The sequence below is a fragment of the Oryctolagus cuniculus genome, chromosome 3, assembly GCF_964237555.1.
Source record: "Oryctolagus cuniculus chromosome 3, mOryCun1.1, whole genome shotgun sequence".
Taxonomy (NCBI): Eukaryota; Metazoa; Chordata; class Mammalia; order Lagomorpha; family Leporidae; genus Oryctolagus; species Oryctolagus cuniculus.
In genome coordinates this window covers 121,968,971-121,995,279 of record NC_091434.1, presented here as the reverse complement: position 1 = coordinate 121,995,279, position 26,309 = coordinate 121,968,971, and the positions used below count along the sequence as shown (strand labels likewise).

General features: G+C 41.9%; 1 protein-coding gene, 1 long non-coding RNA gene and 1 pseudogene across 2 annotated transcripts in view; 1 reads left to right on the top strand and 2 right to left on the bottom strand.

Moving 5' to 3' along the window:
- LOC138848879 (uncharacterized) overlaps positions 1-937 on the bottom strand; it is a 65,490-nt gene extending 64,553 nt beyond the window's left edge. Inside the window, exon 1 of the mRNA XM_070069886.1 lies at positions 893-937. Within this exon, the coding sequence (XP_069925987.1) occupies positions 893-937 (45 nt within the window). The remainder of the gene's footprint in view (positions 1-892) is intronic.
- A 1,808-nt stretch (positions 938-2,745) lies between these two features.
- Positions 2,746-26,264, bottom strand: LOC138849017 (uncharacterized). The gene is made up of 3 exons (XR_011387340.1): positions 26,117-26,264; positions 23,246-23,309; positions 2,746-2,872 (listed from the first exon to the last, which is right to left on the bottom strand). It is a non-coding gene; the product is annotated as an uncharacterized lncRNA (long non-coding RNA).
- On the top strand, positions 8,850-21,613 carry LOC103348819 (coiled-coil domain-containing protein 71L-like; annotated as a pseudogene).
- Positions 26,265-26,309: the final 45 nt, after the last annotated feature.

Here is a 26,309-nt window from a genome sequence, read left to right as displayed (position 1 = left end):
GCATCTGGTTCCGGTGGGGTCAGGGGGTGTTGAAGGAATGAGCACGTGGATTGAACCTTGGGTATGGTTTTCTCCATCTCTCAAGGTAGAATAGCAACATACAGGGTTATTGTCAAGGTCAATTTAAAGCACCAGACTGCATCAAGGACATAGTCAGTACTCAACAAATTCTAGTTTGAAAAGGAATTGTTTGTTAACATGCTTGTCAAACACGTGCATGCTTGAATAGAAAGCACAAAGCCAGAAGAGGGGAAAACTCTGGAGAAAGTGGTAATGACAGTGATAGCATCAAAGATTTGATATTGCACAGTAGTTGTAGTAATAGCAAATTATTGTATCATTTTAATTTCCAGCTTATTATTTCAATTGCATTGCAGCCCCGCATAGCTGGGGATTAGTCTGTGGAGAGGGTGAGCTGCAGGGAGAACCCAACAGCTGCTGCAGGACGAGCTGAATTGAAGGCAGCATGGGAGGAGGGGCCAGAAGAATGAGCTGGAAAAGGATTAGAAAGATGCCTGATTGGGCAAAAGGACTTTCTACTGCCGATGATTGGATTTGCTTGGCGATGCACGAGGCATTCTGATTTGGCTGCACGTGGCCAGTGATACCCACAACCTCCTGGCCCCAAATGCTCTCCCCTGCCCATCCCTAAGCCTATTCTATCCCCATGGCCCCTACATCCCAGGCTTCGCTCCATCTTCTAACCCAGGTAAGGACTGCGTAATAAGGTACATCGGTTGCCTTCATTGCTTGATGTTAATAGAATGTTCCTTGTGCCTGGTGCTGCTATAAGGACTTTGCACTGATTATCTCACTTAATCTATGGCTATCCCAAGTGGTGTGTGCTTTTATTGCTCCTGGTTCAGAAAAGGAGGCAAGAGAGGTTCAGTACTTCACAGAGGTCACAGTGCTGGCAACAGAGATGAGGCTCGGACATGATGGCTCTGGAGGCAGCAGTCGTGGTGCTGTGCCACACTGCTGGGCAGGAACAGCACAAGGAAAGTTTGCCAGTTTTGACAGCCACAGCAGAATGCCAGTGCATTGAAACAGCTATGTCAGGAAGTCATGGAGCCCCCCAGTGGTACCCACAGTGAATATGCCTCAGCTTTGCTCCTTTCCTCTTTTGCAACCATGTCTCTTTTTTTCCTCAGAAGTCTCCCTCTCTTTCTCTACACGTCCACTTGTTTCTTCTCTCACCTAGTTTTCCAACCTAATTTTCTTTTTTAGAAAGATTTATTTGAAAGGCAAAGTTACAGAGGGAGAGACAGAGAGTGAGAGCTCTTCCATCCACTGGTTCACTTCCCAGATGGCCAAATTGTGGATCTGGGCCAATCTGAAGCCAATAGCCAGGAGCTTCTTCCAGGTCTCCTACATGGATGTGGGAGCCCAAGGACTTAGGCCATCTTCCACTGCTTTCTCCGGGCACATTAGCAGGGAGCTGACTCAGAAGTGGAGCAGCCAGGACTCGAACCGGTTGCCCATATGGGAAGCCAGCACTGTAGGCTTCATCACAGTGCCACTACGGCACAGCACCAGCCCCCACCCCAATTTTCTTATCCCATATTCTTGCTGCAAGCCTTCCCTGTCTGAAAATTCCTGGTATTCTCCAAAGCTCAACATGGACCTGCTATGCAAGTAATGAGCCAGGTGCCCATGAGCAAGTTACTTCCCCTCTCAGAGGCTCTCCATGCTAAGTAAGGAAAGATTGGGCTAGGTGATGCAGAGTTCTCTGAGCCATGTCATTCTATGACTCCAGTGCTAAGCAAGAGCTTTCTTTGACTCCTCCAGTAAAATTCAGTTGAAGGTTGGCTGAATTCTAGGTAAGGAAGATTGGTGAAGTAAAAACAAGTTCCTGAAGTAGCATTACCAGGTGTACAGGAATGGCTTGTACTGGTGTCCTCACTTTTCTCAAGATAAAGTTCTATGGCTGGGCAACATGCATTAGATTTCTGATAAGGGTGTGGTGAAGGTAGTAATTGCAAAAGCTCTTCCACTTGAAAGGGTAGTATAGCTAATCCGACATTCTCAAAAAAGCCTAGTTGTTATGATGACAGCTCCTAAGAAAGTTTCCAGCCTCTTGGTGTTGATGCTCCTATATCACCTTCTCCTTGTGAAGATGGACTGAATCTAGTGACACACTTCTAATGGACAGAATATGACAGAAATCATGGATGTCACCCGTGATCCTGGGTTGCAAAGGCTCTGGCTTCTGTCTTGTTTTTCCTCTTTGGCTTGCTCAAAGGAAAGGCAGCTGCCATGCTGTGAGCCTCCCTATGGAAAGGCTTATGAGGCAAAGAACTGAGCAAGGGCTTTGCTCAACAGCACATGAGGAACTGAGGCTCTCAGTCCCACAGACACATGCAGGAGCCCGGGAGCAGATCACCCCCCTGAGATGACTCCAACCCGACTTGGCTCCTTCACTGCAGTCATGTGCGAGACACTGCGCCAGAGGACAATGTTCCTGGGACCCAGAAACTGGAAGATAATAAATGTTTTTTGTGGTAAGCTGCTAAATTTATCACCTGACAGTTGCTAATGTGCATTTCAGGACTGTGAATTTCCACTCAACCCAACCACACAAATAAGGTATATTTTCTGGATAGAAAGGGGGCCAAATGATCAGCTCTCACTGTAATAAGATGCAGATATGGTGCTGGATAAAGATACAATTGTGGAACAGATAAGACATCAGTATGGTGTGTCTGATAAAACCTCAGGAGCTCCTAGCTATGCTGGGGTATGGACCCCAGCCTCACACGGAGCTCCCCCAGCCAAGCCTCGGCTGACTAGCCAACTTCCCTGCATAGAGCTGGTCCTTTTTCCTCCTGGACACAAGCTGCAGTCTCCACTGGCTCTTGAAGCTTTGTAGCATCTAAAAAATGTAGAATAGAGAGAAAGATGAATTCATTCTTGTCAAAAACAGCCTGCGCTTACAGTCCCCTCTTGCCTGCTCGCTCAGTAACCTGAGTCTGAAAATGATGTCTTCCATTGTATATGTTCATCATCTTTAGATTTTAAATATAACCTATTTTAAATAGCAGTTTGATATAAACAGCAAAATTAAACAAAATGTACAGAGATGTCCATGTCTCCATACAAGAGTAACCACCCCCACAATATCAGCATCCCCTACCTATGTGGTACATGTGTCATAACTGATGAACCTATATTGACCCATCATTATCACCCAAAGTCCACAGTCTGCATTGGGGTTCACTGTTGATATTGTACATTTTATGGGTTTCGACATATGTAGCCACCATTATAGTAAAATCCAGTATAGATGAACTGACGTGAAAGTGCTCTGTGCTCCATCTATTCACTGCCCCCCAACACTGCCCCCCATCAACCAGTGATCTTCTCCCTGTGACAGCACTTTTTTTCTTTTTCAGAAAGTCCCATGGTTGGAGTCATAAATAGGAGTCCATTCCAGAATGGCTTCTTTCATTTAGTAATAGTTAAAGTTCTTCCATGTTTTATTCATGGCTTGATAGCTTATTTTTAGTGCTATCCTCTTTATTTTCACTGTCTCACTTCTTTCTAAAGTACACAGTCCTTTATTTAAGTACTGTCAAATCGCATCAATCACTAAAGCAACCAACAAATCCCCAAATGAAATGTCCCTACAAAGCCTTTCTTCTTTTCAGAGGTCATCCCCTTTCCCTTTACTGAATAACTCAACTCCTTGCATTGTTTGCAGTCACTCTCCAGTTTTCTCTTTTTCAGTTTATTTCCCACTAACTACTTGAAATCTAACATCTACTCACATATATCTTGATTCTGTCCATAGTGACATAACCACAAAACACATTTCCTTTGACTTTCATGAGGAAAAAAAATCTGAGTCTCTTTCTACCTTTTCTGCTTCTCCTTTTTTCTTACCTTGCTTATTCTTCTCCCTTTAGGTTTCTTATTGTATAAATTGTGGGCAGATAGATTCCACTATACACCTTGTCCTTTAGCAATCTTAGTTGTATCTGTGCATGGTATTAGTATTAACTATAGACCTAGCTTTCCATGGTGCTGTCTTAACTGAACAGATGCATACTTTATCATGGTAATCAGTCATTCTACAGATGTTCATTAGGACATGTTATTGTTAAATACTGTGCAGGCAATAGTGATGTTGTAGTGACAGCATTTTAACAAGTACATGCCCCCTGCACTTCCATAGTTTATAATTTAGAAAGAAAGGCAACCATAAGTAAATCACATAAATGATGAAAATTCTCCAGTGTCCTGTAGTAGAGGCTATAGCTGGAAGAGATAGTGAACCCACAAGATCTGAAGAAGTGATAGATAATTTGCAAGACCAAGAAAGATGATAGAGAAGCTGAGATGAAGTTGGGTAGAAAATGGAGGAAAGAATCTGTATGAATGGCAAACAAGTTATGTGGGAGCTCATAGAAGGGAAGAAACATTGGCTTCTATGAGAAAACACATAAGTTAAATTTAATTAATACGAAGAGAGCCAGAAGAACATAGCCCAGAAAAAAATGTGGAGAAGGGAATAGGAGATTGTTTTAGGGGGTTTCTGATTACCACTTTTTTGTATATTGTGCCAGTCAAAATATGTGTATCATTCTCTTTTCCCTGTATCCCTCACTCTATGCAAACATTCTATTGCCAAATCTTACTACATGTGTTGAATACTTATTAAATGTACTGATACCTTTCTCTCCCATTGCCCTTTTCGTACTTCTAAGTAGTATAATTTCTACCAGATCATTCTTCTATTGTCTGGCATCTGATTACGTTGAATTTGTCTTCTCTCATATTCTAAATTACAGATACATTGCTTAATTGATTTTGATCAAACATTTAGACATATACCACCTCATTTAATTTTCACCATATAAGTATTATTATGTTCACTTTAGATTAAAGGTACTGAAATATAGAAATCTACAGTTCTTTGAATAGCTTATTTTATTAAAGGCCTGGCATGTGGTGTTCTTCTTCATGAAGCCTGTGAGTCCTCTCTCAAGGCTAACTTACCCTTTGGGTGTCTCTTCATTCAGAAGGATTTTCTTTATTTTTAAAAGGATTTAGAGGGATTGAAAGGGAATTGGTACCCACGTAGGAATGGGAGGGGCCTCCAGCCTCCCAACATAACACAGAATCTATTGCTCAAACTGCCTAGGCAGAGGACCAACACGAAGCTGGTTAAAAACAGTGTTCAGATTAATGGGATAGTATTGAATGATCAAATATATGGGTCTTAGAGGAGTTCCTGAAGGGATGGAAAGATAGAATGGATTATAAGCCTATTCAGTGAAATTATTAAAGAAAACTTTCCCAATATGTAGAAACATAGGGACTTCCAAGTACAGGAAGCACATAGAACTCCTAATAAACATGATCAGAAAAGATCTTCACCACAACAAATTGTAGTCAAACTTTCCACAGTAAAACAGAAAGAAAAAAAATTCTAAAATGTGCACAAGAAAAATGCCAGATTACTTTCAGAGGATCTCCAATTAGACTCACAACAGACTTCTCATCAGAATCCCTAAAGGCTAGGAGAAAATGGCAAGATATATCCAAGCCTTAAGAGAAAAAAAACCTGTCAATCCAGAACACTGTATCCTGTAAAGCTCTCATTTATGAAAGAAGGTGAAATAACAACCTCCCATAACAAGCAGAGATGAAAAGAATTTGTCACCACTTGTCCAGCCTTATAAAAGATGCTTAAGGATGTGCTACACACAGTTAAGACAGAAAGAGTGTCATCATTATGAATGAATGTGAAGGCATAAATTTCCCAGTAAAGGTACAAAAGAAATCCAAAGTAAACAATAGAGATATTTATGGAAACATGGCAGGGCCAAGCCATTGCTTAGCAATAATAACCTCGAAAGTAAATGGCCTCAACTCTCCGGTTAAAATTTACAGACTGGCTGAATGGATAAAAAACAAGACCCATCTATTTGCTGCCTACAAGAAACACCAACAAAGATACTGACAGGATGAAAGTGAATGGATAGAAAAAGATATTCCATGCTAATGGAAAGAAAAAAAGGGCTGATTTAGTCATTCTAATAATAGACAAAATAGACTTTAACATAAAAACTGTTAAAAGTGACAAAGAAGAATACTATGTAATAATTAATGTATCAATTCAACAGGAAGATGTGACTATAATAAATGTATAGGCACCCAACTAAAGGGCACATGGCTATTTTAAAGAAATGTTAATGGACCTAAAGGGAGATATAGACTCCCATAAAATAGCAATGGGTGACTTCAGTACCACACTTTCATTAATGGATGAATCAACTAGACAGAAAATCAACAAAAAAACAACAAAGCTAATCTACACTATGGACCAAATGGACCTAACTTTTATCGATAGAACCTTTCATCCCACAAATGCAGAAAACATTCTTCTCCTCAGTGCATGGAACTTTCTCTAGGATAGACCATATGCTAGGACATAAAGCAAGTCTTAGCAAATTCAAAAAATCACAATCATACCATGCATCTTCTCTGACCACAATATATTGAAGTTGGAAATCAACAACTCAGGAATTTCTAGAATGTATGCAAATACATGGAGACTGAACAACATGCTCCTGAATGAACACTGCATCATCAAAGAAATCATAAGACAAGTAAAAACAAATTCTGGAAATGAATGAAGATGACAATACATAACATCAAAATTTATGGGATACAGCAAAAGCAGTGTTAAGAGGGAAGTTGATAGCAATTGGTGCCTACATCAAGAAACAGGAAAGTCAACCAAATAAATGAGCTATCAATGCATCTCAAGAATCTAGAAAAACAAAAGCAAACCACAAATTAGTAGGAGGAAAGAAATCATTAGAATTAGAAAAGAAATAAACAAAATTGAAATGAAAAACCAATATAAAATATCAGCAAAATTAAGAGCTGGAATTAAAAAAATAAACAAAATTGACACACCATTGGCCCAACTAACCAAAAAAAGAGGGAGACCCAAATCAATAAAATAAGAGGTAAAAAAGTAAATTGTACAATGGAAACCGCAGAAATAAAAAGAGTCATTAGGAATTACTACAAAGAGCTGTATGCCAATAACTCGGGAACCCTAGAAGAAATGGATAGATTCCTAGATACACACAATCTACCAAAACTGAGTCATGAAGACACAGAAAACTTAAACAGTCCAATAGTCAGGATGGATATTGAATCAGCAATAAATAACCTCCCAACAAAGAAAAGCCCAGGACTGGATGACTTCAACTCTGAATTCTACCATATATTTAAAGAGGAACTAATTCCAATTCATCTCAATCTATTCAAAACAACTGAAAGGGAGATAATCTTCCCAAACTCCTTCTATAAAGTGAGCACCGCCTTAATTCCTAAACCAGAAAATATATGTCAGAGAAAGAGAACTATAGACCAATATCTCTGATGAATATAGATGTACAAATCTTCAACAAAATATTAGCTAATCGAATCCAACATCATATCATAAAGATCATTCACTAGGACCAAGTGGTTATTTATACCTTGTATGTAGGGATAGTTCAAAATTTGCAAATCAATAAATGTGATACATCACATTAATGAACTGAAGAACAAAACCCATATGATCATCTCAATAGATGCAGAGAAAGCACTTGGTAAAGTACAACATCCTTTCATGATTAAAATGTTAAGCAAATTGAGTATGAAAGGAACATTCCTCAATTTATGACAACCCACAGCCAGCATGGAGAATGAACAGAGAAAAGTTTGAATGGTAAAAATCTTCCATGTTCATCAAAGGATCAATATCATCAAAATGTCCATATTTACCATAAGCAATTTACAGATTCTATGTGATTCCATTCAAAACACCAATGACGTTCTTCTCAGATCTAGAAAAAATTATGCTAAAATTCATACAGAAACAGAAGAGATCCTGAATAGTTAAACCAATCTTATATAACAAAAACAAAGCAAGAGGCATCAAAATTAAAGATTTCAAGACATACTACAGGGCAGTAGTAGCAGAAGTATAGGCCTATGGAACAGAATAGAAACTCCAAAAATCAATCATGTATCTACAACCAACTTAATTTTGACAAAGGAGCTAAATCAACCCATGAGATAAGGACAGTCTCAATAACAACTGCTGGGAAAATCAATCTCTGTGTGCAAAGGATGAAACATGACCCCTAACTTATTTTTTTAAAACTTTTATTTAATAAATATAAATTTTGAAAGTACAACTTTTGGATTGTAGCGGGTTTTTCCCCCCTAACCACCCTCCCACCCACAAACCATCCCATCTCCTACTCCCTCTCCCATCTCATTCTTCATTAAGATTCATTTTTAATTATCTTTATATACAGAAGATCCACTTAGTGTATACTAAGCAAAGATTTCAAAAGATTGCACCCACACAAATACACAAAGTGTAAAGTACTGTTTGAACACTAGTTTTACCATTACTTAGCTAGTAAAACACATTAAGGATAGAGATCCTACATGGGGAATAAGTACACAGTGACTCCTGTTGTTGATTTAACAATTTCCACTCTTATTTATGATGTCAGTAATCACCTGAGGCTCTTGTCATGAGCTGCCAAGGCTATGGAAGCCTCTTGAATTCACAAACTCTGACCTTATTTAGACAAAGCCATAATTAAAGTTGAAGTTCACTCCTCCCTTCAGAGAAGGGTACCTCTTTCTTTGATGGCCAGTTCTTTCCATTGGGATCTCACTCACAGAGATAATTCATTTAGGTCATTTTTTTTTTGCCACAGTGTCTTGGTTTTCCAGGACTGAGAAACTCTCATGGGATTTTTAGCCAGATCTGAATTAGGCTTAAGTATTATACGATTGGCTGATTAAAGCTATCTTCGCCTCAGACGATGGCTTATGGTAAGAACATGTTATTGAATCATGAAGGAAATGTAAATCAAAACTTCCTTATGTGTGTTAGGCTGGCTATTATCAAAAGGTTAAAAGATTACGAACTGGGATCTCACTCACAGAGATTTTTCATTTAGGTCATTTGTTTGTTTGCCACAGTGTCTTGGCTTTCCATCCCTGAGAAACTGTCATGGGCTTTTTAGCTGGATCCGAATGCCTTAAGGACTGGTTCTGAGCCCAGAGTGTTGTTTAGGGCATCTGCCATTCTATGAGTCTGATGTGTATCCCACTTCCCATGTTGAATCATTCTCTCCTTTTTAATTCTAACAGTTATTATTAGCAGACACTGGTCTATAAACATTTATAATTTTTCTGTGTGTGTTAACATTTTTTTAAATAAAAACATTTTATAAGAAATGACGCTACAGGGGCAGCACTGTGGTGTACTAAGTTAAGCCTTTGCCTGTGAAGCCTGCATCCCATATGGGTGCCACTTGAAGTCCCGGCTGCTCTACTTCCAATCCAGCACCTTCTCCTGAGTGTCAAAACATCAGGCCCTCCCCACCCCCGTGAGATTTCTGTGAAGTCCTCAAGGCAGGGAAATGTATGAGTTTCCAAACATCGTGGGTGCTAGACTGTCAGTACAAGTTTTTTGAAATTGAGGCTGGGGGAGCCAGCTTGCTAGAGTCTTGTGGCACAAGTGGCTGAATTGCATACATCATAATGCCTGGCAAACCCCCTCAGTGTCTAAGCCAGCCAAATGAAAGATGTATGGCCAAATTACACCTTAGAGGAGTGTGGAAGTAACTCTAGGTCTTGAGAGAGAGATTTCTCCCCATAAAGAAAAAAGTGCTTCTGACCCCAGTTAAAATGGCAAAGGAACCCAATTCGGAAGTGTTGGAACAGATGGCAAGACTACCACCACAGGGGATGGCGATCAGCCTCAGATCCAATATGACAAAGACAAGCTGGGATTCACAGTCCATCAGCACAGCAAGTGCTCAGTAGGTAGAAAACTACTAACGTGACATCCGTGGTGTGGGACATTCTTGATATACCAACGCAAAACAATTCTTGCTGAAAGCATATGCCGGTGCTTTCTTATCAAGGGTGGGAGATTCTTTCTAAAATGACTTGGCAGGATTCTCACAAAAACTGGACTTTAGGAAGGTTTACTTTGATTTTACTTTTTTCCCAGAAACCTTTTATTTAAGAAACACAAACCATGCATTTCATTCATATAATACTGGGCCAAAGTGGGAAAGAAGACTCTCAGAGGAGCATAACCAAAGTTTGGGCAAGAAGAGGCCAAATCATAGCATTACCCCTTGGTTTCCTTCATTCCCTAATTTATCCAGATTTTCCTCTGATGTCAAAGATTTTCAAGTAACTCTCAATGTTTCCTTAGCTTCCCCTTCCCCTTTCTTCCCCTCCCCTCCCCACCACCACACATTGAATTACGCGTGAAGTCTGTGTAGTGTGCCTTACTGCAGAATCTCTCACGTCTTTGCTCTACTTTGTCATTGCCACTGTTGTAGTTTAGGCTGGTTTTCTAGCCTGTAGCTAACCTCCCACCTGGTTAGTTTCCTCTGTGCAGCCAACATAATCTTTGGAAATTACAAGTCATTCATGTGTTTTCCCTGATCAAAAAGCTTTTGCTGTTGCTTCCTCCCCATAGAATCAGCAATATGGCCTGACAGGCTCTGACCCTGCTGACCTCCTGGGTCCTTGCCCCTCATTCTTCACCTTCCACTCAGACTTGCTCTTCCCCAAGTACCCTGTGCTTTTCACACTTGTTTCTTTAGTTCATGCTGCTGGCTTAGCTTTCCTTCCACCCTACCCCCATGGAGATTTATCTATCCTTCCACCAGGAAAATCTTCCGTGCTACTTCACAGCGTACATTATTCCTTCCACCTGTGCTCACCTCGCCTTTTGCTCTTACTGCACGATATTATAATTTATTTGTTTATATGGCTGCCAGTTTCCTGCAGGCACAGAATGTAATGGGACTATACGTGTATCTTTAGGGTCTAGCATAATACCTAAAACAGTAGATTCTCTAAAAGTCTGTGTTATTCAGTTAATTTTATTCCAATGACTAGATGGATAAAATGGGAAATTAAAATTCCTTTGTGATTCTTTTCATGTTGGAAAATAATTTTATTTAATTTAAAACAAAATGAAACCAAGAGTTTGCAAAATAGATTATCTTGAGTATAAATAGACAATGTCTTCAGGAAAATATCTATATTTGAATGTTTTTTTACAGTCAATGTTTGACACTATATTCTTCTGTAGCTAGGTAAAATAGGCATCTGCATTGCTCCTGTATCATTTACATTTTTATTACTCTTAAAGGGTTTACTGATTTCCTTATCTATTTTAGATCTTTCCTTCTTCTGTATCCACAGTTAATCTCTCATTCTAGGAACTCTTATGACCTGGTTCATAATGTCTAAGAACTTCCAGTCTCTTTATTGTTAAAACAAAAACCTTGATGCTATATGAAAAATAAATATAATCATGTTGGTGTAAGATAATTATCTAAATCATCTCAGTGAGGAACATGCTAGAAAATAATTCTAGTGAAATAGTCACTGTGGTAGGCAGAATAATGGCCACCTAAAAAATGCCTTGCCTAATCCTTGGACCTGTATGTGACACTGCAAAAGGGACTTCTGTGGCTATAATTGAAGCTGCAGATTTTAGGAAAAGGAAATTACCTTGGATTATCCATGTGGGCCCAATCTAATCACATGTGTCCTTAACACCTGTATCAATGCAACAGCGGGAAGTCAGAGATGTTTGAGATGGAGTGTGCAGGGAGAGCATTTTGTCAAGTAATGCTGTTGGCCTCAAGGAAAAAAAGACTTCAGTCCTACAGCCCCAAGAAACTCAGTTGTGACAACACCTAGATGACCTTGAAAGCACATCCTTTCCCTGGGTAACCAGATAAAAACCCAGGCCAGCTGACACCTTGATTTTAGTTGTGTGAGATTTGAAGCAGAGGACTGTGTACCCAACATGATGCATAAAAGAAACTATCATTCCACATTGCTAGTACTGGACATTGGATACCTGGGGGGAGTCATAGCTGAAGCTGGACTTGGAGTTGTCCTTCTAGGTGATCAGTCACTGTCAGATTTTTTTTTTTTTGACAGAGTTAGTGAGAAAGTGAGACAGAGAGAAAGGTCTTCCTTCCATTGGTTAACCACCCAAATAAATGGCTGCTGCGGCCAGCGTGCTGCAACGATCTGAAGCCAGAAGCTTCCTCCTGGTCTCCCATGCGGGTACAGGGACCCAAGCATTTGGGCCATCCTCCACTGCCTTCCTGGGCCACAGCAGAGAGCTGGACGGGAGGAGCAACTGGGACTAGAACCCGGCGCCCATATGGGATGCCGGCGCCGCAGGCAGAGGATTAACCAAGTGAGCCATGATGCTGGCCCCCACTGTCAGATTTTAAAGCAAATGAGTAGCCCTAACTATATCACATATAGTTAGGTTTTTCTTTTAAACTTGCTTTGTAATCTGAGTTACATTTTACCTTTATTAGTTATTCCTTGCCTTACTTATTAACAGTACATTTCATTCAGTTGAAAATTCATTAAAAAAAAAAAAACTAAAAAGGTCTCAATATTCTATTTTATTGTCAGTTCCTAGCCTCACAACTTCCAGCTTGTGATGCTGTGGGCAAATGAACTTCTGCAAGCCCCCCTTTTTTCAGTAGTTAACAGATTCCCGCTTCAGTCATCCCAGTTTAATAATCCATGGCCACAGAATGAGATACTGTGATTAGACAGCATGATCAGGAGACCCCAACCCGTTCAGCAGCACCCTAGGGTGTTGAGTCTTTCGAGAAAACAACAGGGTCCACAGAACCAGAGGATTTGTCTTGAGAGAAAAGTATTTTCCCAGAAGAAGGTGAGAAATGCAGGTCGGGCAACACAGCAGGCAGATGAACACTTGGTGAAAGCGAGAATAAACCGGTGCCTAGATGCAGCAGGGCGAGCAACCCTGTTCCTTTAATGCTTAGTACAGTTTCTGAGAGCTTAGAGGCTTGTCAAGGACCACAGTGTTGGGGAAGCACGGTACACTTAGCTTCCATTCTGGCTTTGACACACACTTTAGCAGATCACCCAACGCTTAAGTCTCCACCCAACAGTTGAAAAATGTATTTTGTTTTACAAGGACCTTTACAAGGACATGTGGATCCAGGTTGAGCTAAGGCATCTATTTTTTAAAGGCAGCAGCAATACTTGCCTGCACCGCATTGTAAAATCATTAAAGTACAGACCTTGGAGCCATATGAAACAGAGTTATTATTTTGTCACTCCCAACAATAGTGAAAAAAATTGTTACCTCCCTGAGTCTTAATTTTCTCATTCCTCCTATTGGGCACAATGCTACGCAAATTAAAAGGTTTTATGGAGGTTTAAATGAAATAGTATATACAAAATACCCACTACTTAGGGCCGGTGCCATGGTGCAGTAGGTGCCTGTGGTGCTGGCATCCCATATTGGCACCGGTTCTAGTCCCAGCTGCTCCTCTTCCAATCCAGCTCTCTGCTATGGCCTGGGAAACAGTAGAAGATGGTCCAAGTCCTTGGGTCCCTGCAGCCTCATGGAAGACCAGGAAGAAGCACCTGGCTCCTGGCTTTGGATTGGCACAGCTCAGGCCATTGCAGCCATCTGGAGAGTGAACCACCAGAAGGAAGACCTTTCTGTCTCTCCCTCTCACTGTCTGTAACTCTGCCTCTCAAATAAATAAAATCTTTAAATAAAAAACCCCACTACTTACTAAAAGTACACATTTAAAAACCTGATCATCATGGTAGTCTTTGAATATATATCAGTCAATAAAACATATGTAGTCCTAGCCACCTTCATAAATGTTAACACACCATCATTTGTTAAGTTATCAGATTTTTCCTTCTATTTGCACCAACATTATCAACACTAAACTAGGAATTTACATTAGATGAGACTAAGGGGTTTCAAAGCCCTAGCAAGTATGCTAGACGGACTTCCTGACAGGTAAGGAGTGTAAGATTCCTTTAAAAAAAGATTTATTTATTTATTTTAAAGGCAGAGCTACAGAGAGAGAGATAGAGATAGAGAGAAAGAGAGAGAGAGAGAGAGAGATCTTCCATCCTCTGGTTCATCCCTCAAATGGCTGCAATGGCCAGGGTTGGGTCAGGCCAAAGCCAGGAGCCTGGAACTCCATCCAAGTCTCCCATGTAGATGGCAGGGGCCCAAACACTTGACCCATCCCCTGATGCTTTTCCAGGAGCATTACCAGGGAGCTGGATTGGAACTGGAGCAGCTGGGACTTGAACCCGCATTCATGGGATGCAGTGTTGCAGGTGCCAGCTTCATCTCCTCCACCACAATGCCAGCCCCAAGGACTCTAAGGTTCTATGTTACATCAATTGAATACAAATAAATCATTTCAATTTGGTTAATGCTACTGAAATCAAATTAATAGAGCTGAAAAGAACTTCACAGAATTTTCAGTGACAGTATTTTAAGTAAGAGGCTAGTCTGAACCAATATAGAATGCTAAATTTAGTTTTTTTAAACAAAATTGGCAAAAATGATTGGCAGGTGCCACAGCACTGTGGTGGACATGCACAGCCATGAAGAGGTCTCTGACGCCGCCCCTCTTCAGTTTGCTCCAAGCACAGACATGGTTTTTGAAATTTATCAGCAAGACCTCGCACAGCAAAACTATCAAGCCATTGTTGAGCAGATACTTGGCAGCAAAAACAAAAACAAAACCCACATCCTTGATGAAGCTTTCTGAGTTGTTCTAGAAGAAGAAATTATAAGAGCAGTCATCATGTGAAAATGCTTCAGCTATTATTTTCGTTATTGGGGCAAAACTGAAGGTATTGGCATCACATCTATACCTTTTGCATTGTTGGGAGATGTTTTGTATTGTCTTTCTTTGGATCACTGTGACACAGTATTCCCTTTTGTGAAAAATAAATGTTGCTACTTGAAAATTAAAAGCATTCTATTCTGGGAAAAATTATCTACTGTGTATGTATGATGAGCGGCTAAGAAGATTATCTAAATCCCAGAATACAGTCTTCTGTGGGCGAATGCAACTCTTTAGGGCAGGCTTTTCCCTTTACCTGAGAAACCAGGTCTCGCAGAGTCAGCTTAACCTGGACAGTGTCACTTGGTTTTTGTTTGTGGGTTTTTTTTTTTTTTTTTTTTGACAAGCAGAGTTCGACAGTGAGAGAGAGATGGAGAGACAGAGAGAAAGGTCTTCATTCCATTGGTTCATGCCCCAAATGGCAGCCATGGCTGGCGCTGTGCCAATCCGAAGCCAGGAACCAGGTGCCTTTTGCCTCCTCCTGGTCTCCCATGCAGATGCAGGGCCCAAGCACTTGGGCCATCCTCCACTGCACTCCCGGGCCACAACAGAGAGCTGGACTGGAAGAGGAGCAACCGGGATAGAATCCAGTGCCCCAACCGGGACTAGAACCTGGTGTGCCGACGCCGCAGGTGGATGATTAGCCTAGTGAGCCGCAGCACGGGCCAATGTCACTGTTTTCAATACCAATGAGCAGGAAAGCACCTTGGGTCAGAAGTCCGTGGAGGACAGAGAAAAAGGAATGGATGTAGAAGAAGGGGAAATGAGATGATGAAGCTCCGACAACTTGCTCCATTCCAAATATTACAACCTTTCTCAAAAATTCCAGTCACTTCAGAAACCCCGTGCAATGCTGACTGGGATTCCAGGAACTCCTGGAAAGTAAAGGAAGAAGCATGGATGGTATAACCACCCAGGAGCCCAGACAGACAGGAGAAGCCTATATAAGGTAACCTTCAAACGTATCTTTAGGACATTCTGCCCACTCCAGGTTGAGCACACTTCTAACTTCCCTCCATGACATGAACTCCAAGTTAGGCCACTGCTGATAGGTTCCTGGCCAAACCAATCACATTCAGGCTCTGCTGACTCACTGATTGATTCACATATAAGTCCTCATTAGCATATACCTTAACCAACCGGGCAAACTTCCTCATTTGGAGACATAAAAATTCTAAGTCAGGCATTCCTGGCTGGCACACTTCTGGGATAGTTGCTGTTTTGCTGGGAGCTCTCTCTGCCTATTTCAATGAACTTCCTTTGTTTTGCTCAGCCTTCCTTGTCCATGTGCCTCCTACTCCATGGTCATGAAACAGAGAACCTAGCAGGGAAGAGGAGCTGCCATGCATCTCGACCAACCCGGCAGAGAGGAGAAGCTGTGACCCAACAGGAGAGGAGAGGTTGTAACACACAGAGCTGCCACACAAGGAACTGCAACATGGGAGCTGGGCTATTTCTAAAGGATCAGGCAAAAGAACTGGGAACACCTCAGCAATTGGAACCACACGCTCCTCCTGCCGGCACTCCTGCCAACAGTGTAGGAGACGATTTCATGGAAAACCTGTCTTAAGTATTCTGAAGGGAGTTTGAACAGTTTTTAAAAGTTCTAAATTAGATGCCGCCGCCACCGTGGCTCAATAGGCTAATCCTCCGCCTGCGGCACCAGCACCCCAGGTTCTAGTCCCAATCGGGGTGCCGGATTCTGTCCTGGTTGCCCCTCTTCCAGTCCAGCTCTCTGCTGTGGCCCGGGAGTGCAGTGGAGGATGGCCCAGGTCCTTGGGCCCTGCACCCACATGGGAGACCAGGAGAAGCACCTGGCTCCTGGTTTCGGATCAGCGAGGTGCACCGGCCACAGCACGACGGCCACAGCGGCCACTGGGGGGGTAAACCAATGGAAAAGGAAGACCTTTCTCTCTGTCTCTCTCTACTTGTCCACTCTGCCTGTCAAAAAAAAATTTTTTTTAAATAAAGTTCTAAATTAGGAAAATCAAGGAAAAAGATGGAAGACTTGAAAACAGGAGGAGAACTTGTGTATTTTGCAACATTTTTAAAGAGAAAAGTGAAGGAGCAGTTAAAAGTCATAGATTGAGAAATTCTAACATCTTTCTAACAGGTTTTCTGTGGAACAAAATGGAGAATAGAAAGTGTACTGAAAATAACTGAAGGAAGTACCAGTCCCTCCAAGTGTGGGTCAGCTAACCAAGCAGAATAAAGATAATTCCACACTTCGGTACTTCAAGCTGTACCTGTGGCAATACGGGGGGGGGGGGGAATAAAACCAGAAAAACCAAAAGGACACCAGAGGAAAACAGTCACACATATACAGGGAAGGACAGGGAGCTGATTTGTGACAGATAACAACCATCAATATGAGAAGATGCTAAAGAAGTGAGGTGCTGAGGGGGAAAAAAAAAATCCAACGATTAGCAACTGTCAGTCTAGAATTTCACACCCAGATAAATTCTCTCAGGACTGCGGGTCAAAGAAAGGCATTTATACTCAAAGACTGGGAAGACTTACTTCTCAAAGACCCTCATGCTGAAAAAAATACTGAATTTTCTTCAGGAAGAAGGAACTTGAACCTTTAAGAAAGGAGTGGAATACAGAAAGCAATGGTGAGCACAAAAATTGAAAAATATGAGAATGAATTTCCTATAAACACATGGCATTGATAGACACTGTACGCAACAGTGTGAGCTTGGAAGTCCGTCCTTCGAAGGGATTGTAGACTCACAGAAGAGGCAGGTGTTCACACGCACTACAACACAAGGAGAAATAAATGTGTTCAATAACAACAGAACTAGCAGAGTCTGTGAGAGTTGAAGGAGGCAGCGATCCAGTCTATACAGACATTAGGGATAGGGTTTAGCAAAAACAGTTATTGCAGGGGGGCGGCGCCGGCCCTGTGTGGCGGCCTGAGGGCGGGAAGAGGGTGGCGCTGGAGGCGCGGGTGGTTGTACTTGCGATCGCAACTGTCGCTGGGCGACGCCTTCAAGGTGTCCATGCCCCGCAGCACGGAGCTCTGGAGTTTCCTCTGCAGCCCCAAGCACCAGTTGTCCCGGCACATCTGCGCAGCAAGGATGTCCAGGGCTACTCCCTGCCGGGCCCCGGTGCCCGACCCGCCAGTGCCGCCCGGCTCCGCGCGCAGCGGCCAGGAGGAGGCGCCGCGGATCCCGGGCGGCCACCGCCGGAGGAGGAAGCCGCCGCAGCCGCTGCTGAGGAGACCTCGCCTGCCAAGCCCGCGGCGGCGCCCGGGCCCTGCTTCGGGGGCCGCACGCCGGGGGAGATCTGGAGGGCGGCCACGCCGACGCTGACCACCTTCCCCACCATCCGCGTCGGCGGCCACGTGTGGGGCGACCTAAGCCTGGCGGCGGCGCAGCACCGGGCGCGCCAAGGCCTGCGAGGGAACCTGGAACCCGTGGGGAGGCTCCGCCGCTGCCTGGTGCCCCGGGCGTGAGGAGCGGTGCCGAGGGCGCCGCCTGCCGGCCCCGGACCCCGGCGCGGAGCTTCCGTCTGGACGAGTGGACAGGTGGCAGTGGAGTGTTTAGAAATCCGGCCAGGACCCTGTCCCTAATGCGCGTTACACGCTAAGAAGTCGTCACCGGATGGTGTTCTCTGCCCTGCGCCCCCTGCACGCGTCGCCGCCGTCTGGGACTCCCTGGGGCACCGGGCCTGCGGAGGGGGCGACAGCTGGACCCGCAGGGAGGCCCCTCTGCTTCCTAACCCCAGACTGAGACGTCTCCAGGACTGTAGGGGCTGATCCGTTTTCTCCCTTAAGGACTCTACCTCACTGGTCTGAAGTCCTACGAAGAAGTCACTCTCTTTTTTTTTTTTTTTTTTTTTTCCTCCAAGAAATTTGATTTCGTGGCTTTTTTTTTTTTAAAGCTAGAATTTACTTGCTCTTCATCGCCCCCCCCCCCTTTTTTTTTGGTTGTCACCCATCTTTCTGGATGGAACATGCCTTGTGATGTTGCACCAGTTTGTGCTCAGGGTGTTCTGAATCCTCATTCGTTAATTTAATTTTTACTGGCTTGCAAAGTGTTGACCAAGGATGTTCTTAAAAGGTTCAAGCTTATGACTCTGAGTAGTGCAAGGATTTGTGTGACTTTAAATTTCCTGGGCTCAGTGATTACAAAGAGATGCAAAGTACAACTGTGTAAACATTTATAAAGTGTTTCTTAAGATTTTATACGGAAAGCTAATGTTTTTACTTACTGAGCTCCTAAAGAGAATGGTAGAATGCTAAAAGGTTTAAGAAAAGTTGACTTGTTAAAATTTCTTTTAATTGAAGAATAAAAAAAATGAATTGAAACACCACATGGCTTGTGATAAAGAAAAGTGAATAAATTTTGATGAACCTGAGCTGGTTACAGGACTGACTGGCATCCGACTGGATGTGATTTGACCTCATGTCTTGGTCCAACATATAAATCCAAGAATAATAATTCTGGGACACTTAATTTAAAGCGGGAGCTGCATAAGAGGGGTGAATATGTGTAAATATTGTGATGAAAACCATCAAGAGAATACCCATTATAAGTCTCACAGCTGTTAATGATCTACAGGAGGGGCGGGGGGGGCGCATTTCTTGGTATCAAGTCACTGGTTGAAGTGAACTTTGGGCAAGAGAAATCTTTGTTTCCTTGTTGTCGGATAACAAGAAATGCCCAGACTAACTGCTTTTATATACATCGTGAAAGTTGACATTTTTGTCCTATGGATTTGCCTTTTTTGTCTTCCCATTGGTAATTGTGTTTGCAGTTGTTAGGTCTTTGACAGCTGAAGATACCAGAATCAAGCAGGCTGAGCCCCACAGAGTACTGACCCTTCTTTATGCTGTTACAGTAGTGTGGATACCATGTGGCCCAGTGTGGACTTTTTGATTATCCAAGTGCCTTTGGTCATTGGTGGCAGCAAGACTTAATGGTTCTCAGCTAATGGTGCCTCAACCAGCTTTTAACTGCAATACTAAAGGGTCAAGTAGTGTGCCTGTGCCACTGTTATTTCAAATGTAAGTGTTCTGCTGCAGAATGATCTATCCCAGGGTGAAATTTGCATGTGAAATCCTCAACGCGAAGGTTTAGCTCTGTTTGGCAACTTTTTAGGAGGACATTTTTGACTCTTGAGTTCCTAGAATTCACATGGCATAGCTTTCTGAAATCAGTTTTTTCCTTGTAGTTTAATAGTCTATAATAGGAGTGTAGTGACTTTATTTCAGTGTTCTTTTGTTTAAAAAATGTATCTCTGAATATATATTAGACTTTATGCCAGTTGCCCAGTAAGCCTCAGTCTTACTTGCTACTTGACACATTACTACAGACACTGTCACATGAGTAGATAAACAGTGAATAATTACTTAGAAAATGGAGAGTGTTAAATTATATTTGTGTGATAGAGAGCTTAGACTTTTGGTTTGTTAGTTTCCATTGCCAGTTGTACTTCAGATACATAGAACTTTCTTCCCAAAAACATATTGTTAATTTTTACAGCTAACTAGCAGCTGGAACAAAAAAAGTGTTTGTACCACTTCACTATTGTACATAGGTTTATAATAATTTTAAAAATCCAGTGGCCATATTAGAATGTAATTTTAACATGTAGTTTGTCCAGGTAGTTTCCCAGAGCATTTTGAAATCAGGCTCAGCTGAGAGGTTGACTTTGCTCAGCACACAACTGAAACATAACCAGTGACACCATGCATTTATTTTAACTCAGAGCCTCGACATACTTTCCACTTATGCCTTGTTAGTTTGTGTGCTTGAGCTCTCATAAGTGCATTTTTTGATTATTTGGGCTGTTTGATTTCAGTTGGGATCTGATTATTCATCGTGAATTCAGTATGGTTCATCTGGGTATAAAAAGCTTGCCATTTCTGGTTTTTAAATAAGAAGAAATCTTTGTTTTTGCTGAGTTTGTTTTAGCAAGACCTGTGTGACAGCTTCAAAAATGTGAAGAAACATCTGATGTAGTTGACCAGTATTTTACCAGGAAAGGAAGAGTATTTTATGGGAACTTCTGAGCAGAATGTGAACAGAAACGGCACAGAGGCCTTTGCAGTGAGGCATCCATTTCCTGTCCTCTCCCGTGAGTCTGTAGCTCAGCTTGGATGTAGTTTGCTAAAGAAATCCTGAGACCTTTATTCTCTCTCTTCTATCATGGCGCAAGTAGAAGGGAGCTAGGATGAAATTTATCACTGTGCTTGTGTTTTTAATTATTGTTTAACTCTTGAGTGCCTCATGTGACTGGCACCTCAAATAAGATTCTTCACATCATTTAACTCCTCCTTCTCCTCCTTGTAAACCAGCAACTTATTCTTACATTACTAAAACCAGTGACATGATTGTTGGGGCAGGCTTCATGTTGATAATGCAAAGTGTCACGGTAGTGGGGTGTATTTATTTTGTTTGAGTTTGAGTACTTTACTGGACAAATGTTAAGCTGGTGGCTGACACCTATTGATTTACTATGTGCAAATAATAGTACTATTATTCAGGAAACACTTGAGTAGAAAAAAAAAACTCCAAAAAATAGTTGAATCTAAAAATTTTAAGAAATTTTGAACTCGAAAGTTTTTTGTTGTCGTTGTTGGTTTTCAATGGGTTGCCACAGCACTCTTTTAATTGGTGGTTTTTAATGAACATAAATGCCTAATATTTACTTTATTGGTGTGCTTAAATTTTTTATGATAGATTGTTAATATCTTAAGTGCATTAGAAAGCAATTGTTTATAATGGAGCTGAAGTGTTTCCCTGGACAGTTTGATGTGCGTATGGTTAAAAGTTACAATCTGGCTGTGCTTTCCTTTTTAACTTACCAACTATAAATAAATTTTAGAGCATACACAAAAAATATTGAATGGGACCCATTTATACTAAGTAATTCTTTGTTTATCTGAAACCAAAATGTAACTGCTATCTTGTATTTTATCAGGCCACTATACATAAGCAGAGCTGCTGGCAAGCCATGGAACTTAATTATTTCCAAATGGAAGAAGGTATGCAAATTAAAGTAGTTTTAGATAAAGACATTTTTTATAAGAACAATTGAGGGGTCAGCATTGTGGTTAAGCCACCACTTACCGTGCAATCATCTCATATCAGAGTGCTAGTTAGAGCACCAGTTTCCAATCTAGCTCCCTGGAGTGGATTGCCCAAGTACTTTGGGCCCCTGTCACCCATCTGAGAAACTAGGAGGAAGCTCCTGGCTCCACCTTTAGCTTGGCCCAGCCCTGGCTGCTGCAGCCATTTGGGGACTAAACCAGCAGGTTGAAGATCTCTTTTCTCATCCCCTCCCTACCTCCTCTGCTTTTTGAAACAATAAAATAAAACTTTTATATTAAAAAAGATTTATCTAAAAGGAGTAGAAAATAACTTCCCTCTAGGAAAATTAGTTGATGCCTAGGAATGTGAGTCACAGTTTTCAGAGTGGACATAACAGGCCAAAAGGCAACTGAAACATTCAGAAGCTCTGGTTGCACCTTACAAATTACCTAAGAGCAAGAAGTGAAACCATTCTAGTGAATCATAGAATGGGACTCAAGGCCGGCGCCGCGGCTCACTAGGCTAATCCTCCGCCTAGCAGCACTGGCACACCAGGTTCGAGTCCCGGTCGGGGCACCGGATTCTGTCCCGGTTGCCCCTCTTCCAGGCCAGCTCTCTGCTGTGGCCAGGGAGTGCAGTGGAGGATGGCCCAGGTCCTTGGGCCCTGCACCCCATGGGAGACCAGGAGAAGCACCTGGCTCCTGGCTCCTGCCATCGGATCAGCGCGGTGCGCCGGCCGCAGCGCGCCGGCCGCGGCGGCCATTGGAGAGTGAACCAACGGCAAAAGGAAGACCTTTCTCTCTGTCTCTCTCTCTCACTGTCCACTCTGCCTGTCAAAAAAAAAAAAAAAAAAAAAAAAAAAAAAAAAAAAAGAATGGGACTCAAGAGAGCATCTCATCTTGTCAAGGAAGCCCAGGTAGGAAATCTTCCCTATGTTTTAGCTGAAAATGCCAGGAATTTGGGAACATCATACTTTGCTAGCTTGTATGCTGACCACTACAACTCAAATGAATGGTTTCAAAGTAAAATAGTGTCACAATGTGATGTGAGACAAGGGCAAAAAGATGGATCATGCTAGCTCAACAATGTGCCATAACACTAATTACTCAAAGAAAAGCATATATTATTGGACGGGTGGGGCCAGTGCTGTGGCATAGCAAGTAAAGCTGTCGCCTGCAGTGCTGGCATCCCACATGGTCACTGGTTCAAGTCTCAGCTGCTCCACTTCCTATCCCATTCTCTGCTATGGCCTGGGAAAGCAGTAGAAGATGGCCCAATCCTTGGGCGTTGCACCCCCACTCCCTTGGGAGAATCAGAAGAAGCTATATTCGGATTGGCTCAGTTCTGGCCTTGCAGCCATCTGGGGAGTGAACCAGTGGATGGAAGACCCCTCTCTCTCTCTGACTCTGCCTCTCTCTAACTCTTCCTTTCAAATAAATACATAAATCTTTAAAAAAAATAGATGGGTATTACCTTCCTCCTCCTCTTCCTCGTTCTTTGACATTGCAGAAGCAGTTTTTGCTTCACAATTTATCTGCTGTTTATGCAAGGAAATAAAAAAGTAAAACATGACTCCAACCTCCTTGAAAAATATATCTCAAATGTTCAAACTTTAAAATTTTCAGAAGTTGTAAAAGACACTTTACAATGTTTTCTGTTGAAAAGAAAACTTTGCTTCTCCAAATAGAAGACTAGTGACATTATATAGTTGTGACTGAATAGCCTATGTATACTTTATAGATGATTATATTTATAGAATTTTTTTACTTCCATCAAACTATTTTGGCTTCACTTTATGCCCAGTAGAAAATTGAGAGATACAAATACATTTCATGTAACATATCTTAATTATAAAGAACTCAAGGTACTTTTAATGGAGTGATTAGGTTATCTTTATGCTACTTACATAGATATCTTAAAGCTTCTTTTTAAGCAGCATAATTTAAATAGGTGTATTATTGATAAGTAAACATGTTTAGATTGAATAATTTCTCAAGGGCCATCCAATCATACTTTAGACTTAACTCCTTGATATAGTTCTAATGTCTGAATGAAAAATGAAGGTTTGGGTCTCAATTAATTCCCATTAATTACAAAACACCCTTTGTATAACTAATGTAGAACCTGGTTGTCCCCATACACCTCTTTCAATTGGTCATCCTATGATGCATAATATTGGCCAGTTCCTTCCAAGTGGGCTTCCTGTAGTTACTGCACAGTCTTCAAACAGGTACATTTAGAAACTATGCTTACAGTTTACCAGGTATGATCAGACCATTGGTTAACATTGGGAGGTACGTAGCTTTTTAATTGATATCTACTTTCTAGGACATTTACTTTTTAATTAAAAATCAAAGAACCTGGGAAAGAAAGCTAGCATAACAAAGTGGTTGGAAGAGAATGCACACAGGAGGCATTTTATACAAGAAGTTCCTTAAAATTTTTCTTTGTTTTTTTTCTTTGTTTTTATGTTGATATTGGCAATATTTGATGATCTCTGATTTCTTACAGATCAAGTAGAACTGTGGTTTAGATTTCATGATTTATATAGATGATTTTATAAACTATTATGTTTCTGAAACTATGCAATTCAGGGTGTTTGGAACTTATATTGAAACACTGGACTACATGTGGGCTTGCTTGCCTAACTTGCAGTGGTTTCAAAATTTTTTAAATGAAATACTCTTACCTTAAATATACTTTTCCAGTGATTAATATTTCCTCCCTCACTCTGTACCCCTTCTTGTCCCTGTCTCTTTCAATCTCCTCTCTCTCACTCATGGGTAAGTGTTTAAAAATGCCACTTTGTTTTTAATAAACTTCACCTTTTATTTCCTTTTTTGCTTTGTGCCTTCATCTTTATTTATTTCAACATATTTTCCTATTAGATTATAACCCACAAATCACAATTTACACTATGCTATCTATTTTGACCACTGAGATATCTATGAATCCTACAGAAGAAAGTTGCTTCTAGGAAACCTGACTCTAAATAACTAATCTTCTCCATAATACATGAATTTTGTTAAATTCAGTCTGAAGAGAAGATATTTATGGTCTTTATCCTTTGAGTAGGTAGTTCATCTTAATTAGTGGACTCTTAACTTTTTACTTATTGTACATAATTATAATGAAAGAAGGAAAGAACCAAAAAATCAGTAACATATAGGGTATTTGTCCCAATATTATGAAACTTGAGTTTTCCTAACCTTCATTTTGATGTATGAGTGGCAATAATAGTATGAGAGTACTTCAAAAAGTTTATGAAAACAGAATTAAAATCCAATTTTATTTTGGTGTGAAAACTTTTAAGGGACCAGCGCTGTGGCATAGTAGGTTGGGCTCCCATCTTCAGTGCCAGCTTGCCATATGGCCACTAGAGTCACGGCTGCTCCACTTCCAATCCAGCTCCCTGCTGATACCCTGGGAAGGCAGTGAAGGATGGCCCAAGAGCTTGGACCCCTGCACCTGCATGGAAAACTCAGAAGAAGCTCCTGGCTCCTGGCTCCTGGCTTCAGATTGGTCCAGCTCAGGGCTCTGTGGCCATTTGGGTAGTGAACCAGCAGATGGAGGACCTCTCTCTCTCTTTCAATCTGCCTCCCAAATAAATAAATAAATCCTTTTAGATAAAGAGAGAAAAAAAATTTTGAAAGCCATGCTGGTTCACTCCCCAGAAGGCTGCAACAGCTAGGACTGAGCCAGCACGAAGCCAGGAGCTTCTTCCAGGTCTCCCACAAGAGTGCAGGGGGCGGGGCCCAAGCACTTAGGCCATCCTCCACTGCTTTCCCAGGTGCATTAACAGGGAGCTGGATCAGAAGAGGAGCAGCGGGAATTCGAACAGACGTCCAGAGGGATGCTGGTGCTGCAGGCTGCAGCTCAGTGCGGTAAGCGGCAACACCAGCCCCGGCACACCCACCCCTACCCATTCTTAACAGAAAGAAAAGCACAGATTTACTACACAGACTTCCTAAACATTTGTAGGCCAGGCAGTATTTGGAGCTGGGGCTACATGGCTAACACTAGCCTCCAACCTCCTCGAGAATTGTTCACAGCTGGGGAGGGTGGCGCACAGAGAACAAGGCAATTAGGATACCACTGGGGAAAATCATGGAAAACGTGGGAAAGCCTGGACCATGTCTCAACAAGTGCAGTGCAGAGCAGGAACGGGGCCACTGGCATTTGGCAGAAGGGTAGAGGGATCAGTGGAGAACTCGGCTGTCTAAAAATTGTGGTCTTGTTGTGGGCTACCTTGGGCCTAAATTTCTATTCCAGACGCTTGCCTTTTATGAGATTTCTAAGTACAGGCCCAAGCTTGACGTGTGCAATGCTACAATATTTACTTACAAAGTGCGGAAAATACACTTGTGGGTTTTCTTCAGGGAAAGTGGGTCAGGAAAGGTAAAGACAGACTTCCAGCCCCTGCTTGCTCTGAGTCCGCGAGAAGAGGGAGCCAGCTTCTTACAAAACCGGAAGTATTTACATGGCACTGCCCCCAAGTCCCGGGTAAGGGGAAGTACTTCCTGAGGGTGGGGTCATC